General features: G+C 45.4%; 1 protein-coding gene across 4 annotated transcripts in view; it reads right to left on the bottom strand.

Annotated features, from left to right (window-relative positions):
- Positions 1-13,509, bottom strand: part of MAP2K5 (mitogen-activated protein kinase kinase 5) — a 186,572-nt gene that overhangs the window by 165,497 nt on the left and 7,566 nt on the right. For all 4 annotated transcript variants that reach the window (XM_090029469.1, XM_090029468.1, XM_090029470.1 and 1 more), the window contains exons 2-3: positions 12,205-12,253; positions 6,092-6,159 (exon numbers count right to left, since the gene is read on the bottom strand). In XM_090029469.1, coding sequence (XP_089885595.1) covers positions 6,092-6,159; positions 12,205-12,253 — 117 coding nt within the window. The remainder of the gene's footprint in view (positions 1-6,091; positions 6,160-12,204; positions 12,254-13,509) is intronic.

Raw genomic sequence — 13,509 nt, forward strand, 5'->3', positions numbered from 1 at the left:
TCATAGTTTCATAGTCTGTAGGGTCGGAAGGGACCTGAGCAGATCATCTACACCGACCCCCTGCCATGGCAGGAAAGAGTACTGGGGTCAAACGACCCCAGCAAGATGTTCATCTAACCTCCTCTTAAACACCCCCAGGGTAGGAGCCTGCACCACTTCTCTTGGAAGCTGGTTCCAGACCCTAGCCGCCCTGACCGTGAAGTCGCGCCTCCTGATGTCTTGTCTGAATCTCCCCTCTGCCAGCTTGTGACCGTTATTCCTGGTCACTCCTGGCGGTACTCGGGGAAACAGTCACTTCCCCAATGCCTGCTGATCCCCCCTGACTAGTTTATAGCAGGCCACAAGATCCCCCTCAGCCTTCTCTTTTGGAGGCTGAACAGGTTCAGGTCCCGTAGCCTCTCCTCATAGGGCCTGCCCTGTTGTCCCCTGATCATACGAGTGGCCTCGTCTGGATCCTCTCCATGTTGTCCACATCCCTCCTGAAGTGTGGCGGCCAGACCTGGACACAGTACTCCAGCTGCGGCCTGACCGGTGCCGCACAGAGGGGGAGGATCACCTCCCTGGACCTGCTCGAGATGCATCTGTGGATGCATGCCAAGGTGTGGTTGGCCTTCCTGACCGCGTCCCCACACTGCCGGCCCATGTTCATCTTGGAGTCAGTGATGACCCCCAGATCCCTTTCCGCCTCCGTGCTGATAAAAGGGGAGTTCCCCAACCTGTAGGTATGGTGCCGGTTGTTCTTCCCGAGGTGCATCACCTTGCACTTGTCTGTGTTGAAACCCATCCTATTCTCGTCCGCCCACCCTGTACACACTGGAAGTAAGGGAGTGGGTGTGAGCAGGTCCCTCTTCCCTCTTTCTGATCGCTGTCACCCCATTTAAATGTCTTTGGAGCATTTAATGCAGGGGCCGCTTACTGAGTTTTGGCAAGCCATTGAGGGCTGCATGACAGGCAGCCCAGGGCAGATAAATATTAGTTTTCTAAATTTTTTAGGGGCCCCACAGGCCAGATAGAATGGCCTGGTGGACCGCATCCAGCTCCCGGGCCACATTTTGCCCACTCCTGATTTAATGTCTAGTGTCCAATTAAATGGTCTGGTCTCAACCAGACTAAAAAAAAAAGTGAGAGGAAGTTTTACAGAATTTAACTTTGTTGCTCCAAACAATGGACAGTGGATGAATTGGCATCTGAAACTCAAAGCCCCTTCACTTCTCTGGTATAAATCATTGACATAATAAAGTCCTACTATGCAACTGGAGAGCATAGTTATGTAGCATCACAGTACGCAGGGTCGGAAGGGACCTAAACAGATCATCAGGTCCGACCCCGGAAGTACAAAAACCAGTTTGCAAGTAGTACAAAAAACAGTTTGGAAGAATACAATGCCAAGGTATTCAGCTACCAAAGAATGTCATCTGTAGGGCCGGCAGGAAAAGACGTCTGGTGGGGGGGAAACAAAAAAGCTGAGAGACCCGAGTTTATTAACCTGGAGAAGAGAAGACCAAAACAGGATTTGACAGCAGCCTTCACCTCCCTGCAGGGGGGCTGCAAAGAGGATGGAGCTGGGCTGGTCTCAGTGGGGGCAGACGACAGGACAAGGAGCAATGGGCTCAAGCTGCAGCAAGGGAAGTTGAGGTTGGATAGTAGGAAAAACTCTCTCATAAGGAGGGTAGCAAAGCACTGGAACAGGTTACCCAGACAGGTGGTGCACTCTCCATCCTTGGAAGTTTTTAAGACCCAGCTAGACAAAGCCTTGGCTGGGATGATGTAGCTGGGGCTGGTCCTGCTTTGAGCACGGGCTGAACTAGATGTGACCTCCTGAGGTCCCTTCAACCCTCATTTTCTATGATTCTAAGTCAGTTTTATGAAAAATGTTGAGGTTTCAATCTTGTGCTTCTGTGCTGATGTGAAATCAAACTGAGATGTTTTGAAATTGTCCACTGTCCCAGAATAACCCAGTGGTTACAGAGAGGACCTAGGTTTGTGTCCCTGCTCTGCCTGACTTGTGACAGGGACTTAAACCCAAGTCCTATGCATCCCAGGTGACTCAACAGCTCCTCATGGAGCTGCTTCACTTTTAACAAACAAGTCAGAATCGACTAGGCCATCAAGAACGATCACGGGACGTTAATGCCGCAGTCCACCATATTCCAGAGAACAATGAGCTCTTCTGGGCTCCTCCCAGGTTCCAAGAAATTCCATCCTGGGCTTAACAAATGTTTTATAAAGGTCAATAAAATCTGGTCTGTTTCTGCAGAGAGTTTCCATCTTGACAAATCTGTATTTTCCAAAACCCCCCATCAAACCAAACCCTTGAAGTTGAAAGATTCCCGTCCTGCTCTAGTCTTCTACCTGCTACCTGTCATTTGGAGAACTTGGGGGGGTCTTGTGTTTAGGGGTGCACTGATATATTGGTTGGATATCGGATCAAAACCAATAAAAGGAGAAATGACGTTATCAGCTATCGGCCTTTTTATGGTCATTGTACCCAATAATTATAGCCGTGTGCCTGGAGCCCTCTGGTGAGCGTTGTCTGATCCCCATGCCCCTTCCAAGCCCATGGCAGACTACAGAACATGTCTACAGGACTTGTGTGGGAATAAGGTGGTCACCGCCTTCCTCATCAAGTGCTGGAGCAGACAAGGGGGGGGGTGCATGTGCACGTGCACACACACTATAAATGCAAAACAACCAAACAAGCAAAAGGTTTACTTATGTCAGTAGTTTAAAATGCCTTGCACTATTACTAAATATCAGTTATTGGACAGATCAGCTTTAGCCAATATGGTTGGTTAATCATCAGCTATTGGTATCAGGCAAAAAAATCTTTCTCGGTGGACCCCGACTTGAGTTTTGTCCAGACCTATGCTAAGGAAAACAGTGCAGAAGACTCTGTTTGAAGATGGGAATCAAGAGAGTATCACCAGGGTGGTGTTGAAACTGCATTGACTTATGGGTTCCTACACTGGGATTTGGACCCAGATTTCATCTGTCTGTTAATACGGGGAAACACCAAAGTCATTAAAATGCAGAGGATCAAAGTTATAATGCAGAAGTAGGAAGGCGGGCCATTTTCCAGGTTTATTACTACTGCACTTTTAGATGTATCAAATAAGATGAAGATGCTGCCCATTTGGTGCTTTCCAGGCAAGTCCTAATACTGAACTGTGTTCTCAACTGGCTTGTGCTCAGTAGAAAGCACAGGAGAAGAAAAAGCCCTTTGGTATTTTGAGCAATGTCAAAATACTGAACCATAGGAAAAAGACACGTTCTTTGCTTTAAGCTTCTTGGAGAACATCATAAATCACTGGAAGAAAAGGCGATTTTAAAATTGCCAAGGCTATATCAAAAGAATGTTTGACATTGTTTAATTAGCAGTGATCACAATACATTGGTTTGCAATACTTCCTCCCCGCTCCCCACAATAAAAACATTTCACATGTTGACAAAGAGAAGCTTTGCGTAGGGTTCTTCAGACAGCTAGATCAAAAGAAAAAGCCCTGGCCCCGTCCCTGCCCGAACAGTAAATTGAAATAAAAGGCTGTAAAAACAGATTGTTGATTGCCGCAAGTTCATAACTGAACATGCAGAGTTATCACAAGAGTATTGTTAACACCGCTTGGTTGCAGAATTCCTTCGATAGATATAAAGTTTCCATGGAAACAAAATGACTTTACAATTCTTAAAGGATAATTTATTACAATTTTTTTCTTCGTATGTTCTCTTAAGCGAAGAAGCTCAAACTAGGGTATGCAGAGCAGAGCTGAGCATGCCTACTGAACCAGGCCCTCAGGGGACTACGGCAGGCGAACACAGAGGCTGAGGATCCTGATTAAGCATGGGTAGCAAACATGATGCCAAATGCTCAGCCCTGGCAAGATGGCAGCAGCTCGGGGCATGCCCAAAACAAAACTTTAAGGCCTAGGGAGTTTCACTGATAAAAACCCAGGCATCTAGTCTTAGATGCCTAAGGAGTTAGGCAGGCATTTTCAGGGCCACTCTCCTGGCCTGAAGTGCCTCCCTTCCACCCAAATCCTTTGCTGACATGAACCTTATTATTGCTATAAAACCTTTGCACTGAAATTTGTATCAAACCCAACACAAGTTCCAGGCTCTGCAGTCATTTATAGATTCATAGACATTAGGGCTGGAAGGGACCTTGGAAGATCATCGAGTCCAGCCCCCTGCCCCAGGGGCAGGAAGTCAGCTGGGGTCAAAGGATCCCAGCAAAATAGGCGTCCAAACACTTCTTAAAGGAGACCAGAGTAGATGCTTGCACCACCTCGGGGAGGGGTCTGTTCCAGGCCTGGGGGCTCAGACAGTAAAGAAGGTTTTCCTTATGTCCAGCCTAAAATGGTTTTGGAGGAGTTTGTGACCATTCAATCTTGTCATCCCTTGGGGCGCTCTGGTGAACAGATATACACCCCTGCTTTACTTTGTACACCCCGATGTACTTATGTCCGGAAAGTTCCTCTGACCATTAGATTCCCTAATCAAAGCCAGTAGTAGAGTCCTTATGGAGGCATCTCCCCACTCTGGGCACCCCGGGAGACCTAGGTAGGGAAAGACTACAAGGCAGTTTTACTCTGCACTTCCTTTGCTATAAATGGTTCTATGCATGTTATATTTTGTTATAAAAACAGGCAGAACCACCCGAAGTCCAGTTCTCAAAGAGATCAGTCTGCAAAGACCCTTCAAAAACAGGGGATGCTGGACTGGAGCGGTAACTTGAATTTGAACTTTTAACTCTCCCAGCCAAGAGCTTGCCAACAGTTAGGCTGCTGGTGCTGAGTACTGCCGGTCACACTGACCCAGTGGTTCCTTGAAATCTGCCACCTTTGTCTCTTGTCCAGGAATTGTATTGTGGGGCAGGTCCTGCGTGCCGTGGGTTTGCAGAGCTGAGCACGCTGGACTCGCCAGCTCCTGAGCGAAGCAAGAGGTGATGGTAATAACAAATAAATACGACATTGCACGACTGTGCAAGAGCTCATCTCTCATCACACCACGCACGCCGTCACAAAATCCAGTGGGGGAACATCTATCAGTACTTTACAAGACCTTCTATTCAAATTCACACTCAGTTTTTGTTCCTTTTTAACACCTTTGGAGAAGATAAAGCACTTTAGCTAGTAAATATTTTATAGTCACAAAGGACAGGTAGAGACACGCCTCCTCCACCTTAGGAAAAGTAGCTGCCATTTAATATAAGACTTGGGAACCCAAAAGAGCCACCTGTACATTTTTAAGAGCACGAAGGCCAAACAAAGCTAAAACACGCTGCAGCCTGCACAGGAAGCATCTTCAGTCAGGTGACTGGTAGGTCAGCAGTTGCATGGCAGTCGATTGAGCCATGTTCAAAGCTAACAAATAAAATGGAATAAAAAATAAATCTTTTGCCAGAAAAATGCATTTTAGGAGAAGCTCCCACTTGATACCCAACTTAGAAGAAAATATTCATAAAAAACACTGATTATTTTCATGTTTATCCATTTCCTTTGAAAGTAAATGTTAAATGGAGTTTTTCAGTTACATTTGCAATATGAAAGATAAGTCTTTTAGCCATATTCAAATTATTTCCACTCAATAAGTAACTCTGTGTTTTCACATTTTGTAGATATAAAAAAACCCCAGAAAGTCTATCTTTAAATCTTCTATGCATATTGAGCCTGCAGCTACAATGTAACTCTTCTGTTAGGAGGGGTAAAATAGTCTCCAGATGAAAGTAGATTTTGAAAAATTTTTAGAGCCCAGGGGTTCATTTTTAATGAGCCGTTACTTTAAGTACTGCATAAAAAATACAAGAAATTGATAGTCCATTTAGCCTGCACTATACCTAATGCAAAAGTCATTAAGATGCATTATTCTTAATGTTCATCATATGATCAGTAAGTGTACAAGTCTTTTTAAAATTGTGAAGCACACCCACAACTCTCACATGTGATTTTTTTTTTCAAAATACCTAAATATATTAAAAGAATATTTTATAAACACTATAGCTTACTTCAATGCATTGATACAAGCAGACAAGTGCACAAAAACACAGCACAACAGATGAGCATGAAAACATCACCATTTGTTACAGTATACCTACGTAAGACAGCATGGCTTTCATTTCTTCATCACTTCTAACAGTAATCCGATCACCATCCTCATCTTCATCTGGGGAGGGGGGAAAAAGTAGAACGTTTATTAAAAATGAAGCAAGACATTTGCTTTTTGAATTTTGATATGCCAAATGTTGCTTGCTTATTTAACTCGAACAACTGAACATTTCCAAACAAACACAAATAAGCAGAAAGTTCAGCTTATTTAAATAACCCTGACATGACTCTACCTATCATCATCACCGCCTGGAACCTGGAAATGTAAGGTGGGAAAAACAAAGGCAGCAAGAGCCAGGAGCTGAAGGACCTCCAATGTCAAGAGGAAGAGGAGGGCAGAAGGATGTTCCTGCACCAGCTTTACCAACAGCCTCCTGGACACACACAGAGAGGCGATCATCGTATCTGAAGACAGGGGACATGAGCAAAGCACGTAAAACTTTGCTCTCAGGCAGTTTGTGATGCTATCAGACTTTCTCTGTGAAATCAGAGACTTTGGCACAGCAGATTACTCCTTACACGAGCCCACCGAGTCACTCTGGTGACACTCACTAAATGCAGAGCAAAGGTGGAGCAGTTGCTTAATATGTCTAGACACTTGAACATGGAGTTTGGTTTCCACAGCTATTGATATTCCACCATATAAACCAACGGTGGACTCTGCTCTACTACGCAGCCTTCCTCTTACTGTAAAACCCCCATGTGCTTCAGCTTATTCCTTCCTCCCACACGCTCACAGGTCCTGTTACTCTCTTCCCTTCTTGCAGCTCCCTGACAGCAAGGCACAGGTTTCTACCATGCTTAATAATACAGTAGCATTAAACATGTCCCTATTTACATGCCCGTCACTTTAGGCTAGCACCAAATGTAGCACCCAGGCAGAGCCATGCAGGTCGTACAGATTTGAGCGCTGCATGAATGTGGGTGAAGAGCGCGCATGATGCATGAACAGCAGTGCAATGTGGTCGCAGCTCTGGAACCGGCACTCGGGCACCAGCATGGCGTACCTTGTGCCGGAAAGGTGCTGCGGTTGCACTGGGGAAACAGGAAAACACAAGAAGGTGCAGCAGGACTTCAGCACAGCAAAGCATTTTAAAAAACTAATTAAGGTCTAACGTAGGAATGCGTCTTCTGATCTTAGCGAACGGTTGGGAACACTCAGATGCTACCGCACATGGAGCTATGCAGTAACCCGACACGCTGGAAGGCCCTCTCTCAATTCAAAGCAAAATGGTGGGTTTTGCTTTGTTTTTTTTTTTAAACTAATTTCCCTTTTTGCTGTTTTTTTCCCCATTTCTGATTGCCGTAATGTAAGCAATACTGAAGTTGGTATTTTTAAGATACAGCATTCCTTTGACGTGTATTTCCCCAGGTTTCCAAACTAGACTTTCCCACCACGTCTGGTGGCCTTTTAAATCTGTTTTTAGCAAAAGAAGCTTAAGGGTGGCAGTATCAAATGAATGCATAGTTTTAGGCTCATGAGGCCCATTGCAGGCAGCTCATATATGCCGGCATTTCTGGAGTACACATGCATGGGACTGGGAAAGCATTTTTTTCCCTTCCTGCTACCGTGTACGTCACAGGGTCGGTTTTATTCTTATAGTTTTTTTTTAAAAACTCTTCCTCAAAAGTGGGTGTTGATGCAGCCCAAGCTGGGGATGGGGACTGGGCTGTGCCAAATGCTCCCGCTGGGACTTAAAACTCGGAGTTCTTGGCAAGAGGGTCTTGACCCTCTGCCCGGGATCAGACAGACTGGGGTCAGGAAGAAGTTTTACCCCGTGGTCAGACTGGTGCAGACTGCAGGGGTTTTGCCTTCCTCTGCAGTGGCACGGTATGGTAGAGACCTGGGATCTCTTGCGTGTATTTTTAACAACCTTTACAGCAGCAAGATGCTGACCACCATTTCCCGTCGGCTTTACCTGTGGTAGGTTAGGGTGTTTTGTTTTGCGTTGCATCAGGTTAGACAACGAATTGGTATAGGATGGTTTGGATAGAGATGATCCTGCCTTAGGCAAAGGATGGACTAAATGACCTCTTAAGGTCCTTTCCAGCCCCGCTTTTCTGTGATTCAAGAAACTGCAGCATGTGGCTCTCACTGGAAGTCGATGGGATCTGGGTGTCTCAACTCCTTTTTGCCCCTGTTAAAATAAAAGCCTTAGCACATAACTACATAAAATGTGCCACTCTTTCCTCAGATGAAAAATCACCTTGGCTCACGATTAGACACATTCATTCCAGGCCAGATCCAAATCATTCGGGCAAAGGACTTTGTTCAGTTTGCTTTTGAAATGCAGAAGATCAATGCAAAGCTTTAAGGAGCAGGAGGGAGAGCAACTCCAAAAGAAAAAAAAAAGAATAAAGAGAAAAAGTGTACAACTGAAAACACCGACAGGGTTCGAATGTATATATTTAGTGGAGCAGAAGCACAAGCCATTGGAAAGATGGCTGTTGACAGGATGGCACCACCACCTTCTGCAACACAATGGATGCCTGGAAATTTAACTGGTAAGTTGCCAGGTTGCTAAAAATACTCACTAGGGTTACCAGCCTGCAGCCAGCAAGTCATGAATGATGAAAAGATTAGGAAGAGTTAGTGAGATGAGACTGAATGTTTCCTTGCCTGAAAACATTAGAGGCAAAGGGGAGGGGTTGAAATGCTATTTGGCTGAGAACAAAACTGTAGCCGTGCCAGCGAGAGAGAAGCCGCTGTTAGAACAGTGGCCACAAAGAAAACACTGGGAACAGAGGTAATAAAGGGACAAAAATAGACCAGGAAAAAAGTATTTAAAGAAAGAAAGGGGCAGAGGCCAGCACTGCAAACAAGCCTGACTTGAGAGGAAAAAATTGCAGTGACAAATAGAGGAAAAATGAGCTGATGGAGTCTGATAGCCCATTTGGAAAACACCCTAGTAGCCCCAAGATCAGGTGGGATTCACTTCTAATGCTAGACCTCCTTGAGACTATGAAGGGAACAGGAACACTGCAGACGCTGAGGAAAGACAGATAACTACCTGGCATTCAAAGACAGCAAGTGTAAAACAAATCAGGAGTATTTATTTAAAAAAAAAAAAGTCAGAGACTACACTTTTCATTTGAAGTGCACAGACCCTTTGCTGTCCATCCCACCAAAACATAACTAGCTATAGCCCCCAAACTGGCTTTATCTGATATGCTGGTTCAGAAAGATTTCCAGGCTTCTCTACTTGCCTAGAGCACAGCAATATGATTTTCCAGCACATTAGAGAAGCAAAAGTAGAACCAAAAAGCCTATGTACTGGCTGGATTTTGCTAATGTCACTGAAAATGGAGGAAGAAATCCTAGCAAGACACCAAATAGAGTGCAGCAGATGGTAAACAAATATTATGAAGCAATCTTTGCAAAATCTGCAGTGTGTCACAAATATACAAAATGGCAGAGTTTGGATAAAAGGATCATAACAGGCCATATGCTGCTCGGGATTTTATTTGGAGCCACGTGGAACACAATGGTAAAACCCGCATCGGGGCCAATGGCAGGAGATACACTGCAGATAGCAATAACTAAACAGGCAGTGGAAGAGACCGCGCGTGATGGCAATTATCCGCCTCCGAGAAAGTCATCGAGCAGGTGAGAACAAAGCTTCGAGCCAGTAAAATGGAGGCATTTGATATGGAGAGAGTAACCAGGAAATCCAGCATCAATATACATAGCATATTTTAGCTGCCAGTTAAATGGCAGGGGGAATTGTTTTGTGCAGATGTAAATGGCAGACTAGAGACATGAGCTGAAAGCACAGCAGCAGATGTTAGAGGACTCAATGAAATACGAATTTCCAGGAAAGTTCTACACATGGTCCCATTAATATGGGCTACTGATCTGATTGCAGTGACTATTAGTGGTGCATGAAGTTCAAACAAAGCTAATGTGAGATGAGGGAGATGTGTGTGTGCGTGCGCGCGTGTGTGTGCGCGCGTGTCAGGGGGGATAACAAATCATAAAAGAAATGGCAAGGCCTGGAGCCCTGTTTTGCTCAGGTCCTTGTAGAAAGTCCTAGCTTTGACTCAGGGCAGGATAAACGAAGCGAGGTTAACAAACCCTGATCATTGGTGCCGGGTATCTGATTAACGGAAACCATCAACATGTCGAAGCAGAACTCAAAAGCTACACACAGCACTCGAGGGCTCACGAAGCAGGGTCACCGTCAGCCTCCCAGGCCTCTGATCAAATGAAGGAGAGTGAAGAAGAACCTGGCTCTCGCAGGTTGCCTCCAGTATCGCCGCTCACAGGCCAGGTCTGACCCGCTACAGCTCTTTTTGTAGCCCCATCTCTGCTAGTGAAAGGCCTTGTGCAGAAAACAGGGGGAATCTTCCCTCTAGCACAAACTGCACACGCAACACTCAACCAAATAAATATTAGACCCGAGCGAAAGGACGGCTCCTTGCCCTTGGGGAAGCTACAGCCTTCGGTCTTATTCCTAGTGGCATATGAGGACCGGAGCCCTTCGCTGCTGATGTTGGGAAAACATGGTGACAAGAGCCACAATGATGAACAGGATGCAAAGAGGGATAATAAAATAGATAAATCTGCAGCTATGGCTCCAATGAAAACTTTACTACAGATTTCAACTGCAGCAGTATCGTAGCTTATTTATCCACGTTAGGTACAGACGAAATATGGACAAATACAACCTGGAGTTTGGAGGGGACCCAAGTCATTCATTCCCCAGATATCGGTGGTTCCTTGCAGCTGGTCAATGTGCCGCCCAATAATTAAGGAAGACGTGTTTTCCCACGACTCTCATCCCTTCTCTGCAAAGAACTGCGGTTGGCTCTCATTGTCACCAAGAAATAGGGAGAATATAGATAAAAGGCAAGCTACCTGACATCTGTAGGAAGGACAGAAAACTAGAAACATAGCATCGCTTGAGGATTTAATCTATGGCAGGAGAGGTTGGGGGGGAATTCTGCTGCATTTTTAGAGTCTCCCTAGTTCGTTAGAGCAGGGAAAGCACAGACTCCAGTGCTCATCATAGCCATTCCTCTCTCAGACCTCCTATTTTGTTATTTAAATAATGCTCATGCTCTGAAATCAGGAGGCATCAGGACTTCAACCCCTGTACCATGCTTCCCAGTCTAGCCTTGCGACCGCATCGTCTTTGCAGATGCAAGGAAATGGCCAACCTGAAGCTAGAGGCAGTCACCCTGCTACTGCTGGACGTGCCCTGCACACAAGAGGAGAAAGCGTCTGCTCACAGATGAGACTAAATGTGACAAGCTATCAGCAAGCATTTCATAGTTTCATCATTTCTAGGGTCAGAAGGGACCTGAGCAGATCATCTAGTCCGACCCCCTGCCATGGCAGGAAAGAGTACTGGGGTCAAACGACCCCAGCAAGATGTTCATCTAACCTCCTCTTAAAGCCCCCAAGGGTAGGAGCCTGCACCACTTCTCTTGGAAGCTGGTTCCAGGCCCTAGCCGCCCTGACCGTGAAGTCGCGCCTCCTGATATCTAACCTAAACCTACCCTCTGCCAGCTTGTGACTGTTATTATTTGTTTTTCTACTGTCTCAGCAACCTGTGGAGGATGCTGAAATATGAAGAGAGCCGCTTTTCTAATGGAAAAGAAAGACCTGTCAAATAAAGAGTCAACAAACTCGCAAAGGAAAGGCCCTAACATACCTGAGCTGGGATTTTAATACAGCAACTGCTAGGCTGCCCGGACAGGAACTATGCTATACTCAGTACCATAGTTCTCTTGAAATATCCAACTTGCAGCTCTTTTGTTTTTTCTTAAACTGAGGGTTAACATGCCAAGCAACCATCACAGACCTACAAGCACTTTTGACTTAATTCAAGCAATGCAACTGCTGGGAGGAGTAAGAGCATGAGAAGGTCACGCTGGTAATTAAAGCTTTATTGTAGAAATATGCTCACTCAAGATGTGATTAAATAATAAAATATGACTTAGCTGTGTTTCAACATTAAACTTGCATTAAAGCATAAATATTTAACTGTAACATATAATGTATGTAAGCATTATTTATTTAAAAAATGACAATTCCATAATGCGTGCGGAGGAGCCTGGACCAGACACACTCCAGACAGGATTTACAAGCCATACTTACATTCAAATGCCGTTGTGGTTGCATCAGGCAAAACTTGGCCGATGACATCCTAAACAACGATACAGGACAGAATTAGTCATATGCTATTGGGAAGCACTCAAGATGTTTCCGAGTGAAAATTCAAACAGCTGCTCCTTGAAAATAAAATTTAAAAAATCTTCGATACCCTACACCTCAAACTCCTCACCACAAACATTTAGCGCAAAACCAAGCTGTCCAAGATGATGGTTTCCTTCTGTTCCCCCCCGCCCCCCACGCCACACAGAGGGAATAAACACCTTTAATCACTTGATCCTGACTTCAGAGCAGTGATTCTGCACCGCCTGGTCTTGCAGTCTATAGAGTTTATTTTATCCTTGGGGCATGCAGATGCCTGTGTACTGCTTCAAGGTTACCTAAAAGGTTACTGAGTCTTATTTATACATGAGAACGAGCCCTCCCTTTGTCCTTCCACCCTAGATCATGCTGGCCGATTGGAAGAGGGGGGCCTCTAATTTTTGTTTTCATCCTCCCCCACCAGCCTCAGATTGTGCCTCCAACTGCTGCTCAGGGAAGGGCAGACCACCGTCAATCTGGGCAGGTTTTGGGACTGTCGCCTGGGATCTGCAGTTGACTTCCCCATTGCCGCACAGGGAAGCTTTGAGCAAGAACAGATGCGCCGGCTGCTGTGTTGCAGGCTCACGCTGCAAGCGCTGCCCTGACGTGCGTGGAACAGCAGCTCCCCGACCAGTGGGGCCAACATTTTTCGTTGGAAGGGAAGTGCAAGTCCTGCCATTCAGAGCCAGTCCAAAATAACCCAACACATTATTTGAACTAGCCAAACAGTGCAAGTCTTTTCTAGCTGCACAGGACAGGCTGCGTTGTTTTAAAAAGCCCTTGCTCCCTTGCCCAGATTCCTTCCACTACAATATTCTTAGGACAGAAGCAAATTCTATACGGATGGTGGAATCGAGAACCAGGGAATGTCTGCATACTTCTTCTCCAAATAGTGCATTTTTGTGTTAAGTATTTTTATCGGCAGTTGGTATGCCATTGCATTCTGCTTTTCTTGCACGAGACCAAAAATGGGAAGCTTCAGTTACCTCTACAACACAAAAAACCAGGGGAAGATCAATTCAGATTTAACTCTCACCAATACCCTATACGCTGCTGTCAGCCATTGCAAGCTTGCAGTAGGTCATGCTGGAGTACGGCATAAATGCACAGCATGATTTTCCCCCTCTTGCTGCTGCCTGGTGTCTCATCCCACAACAGCTGCCCCTGACAATGTCAGAAGCTGATTAGAAATTAAAGCAAATATATTTA

The sequence above is a fragment of the Crocodylus siamensis genome, chromosome 15, assembly GCF_052110815.1.
Source record: "Crocodylus siamensis isolate JL-2025a chromosome 15, ASM5211081v1, whole genome shotgun sequence".
In the NCBI taxonomy this organism is placed as follows: domain Eukaryota; kingdom Metazoa; phylum Chordata; order Crocodylia; family Crocodylidae; genus Crocodylus; species Crocodylus siamensis.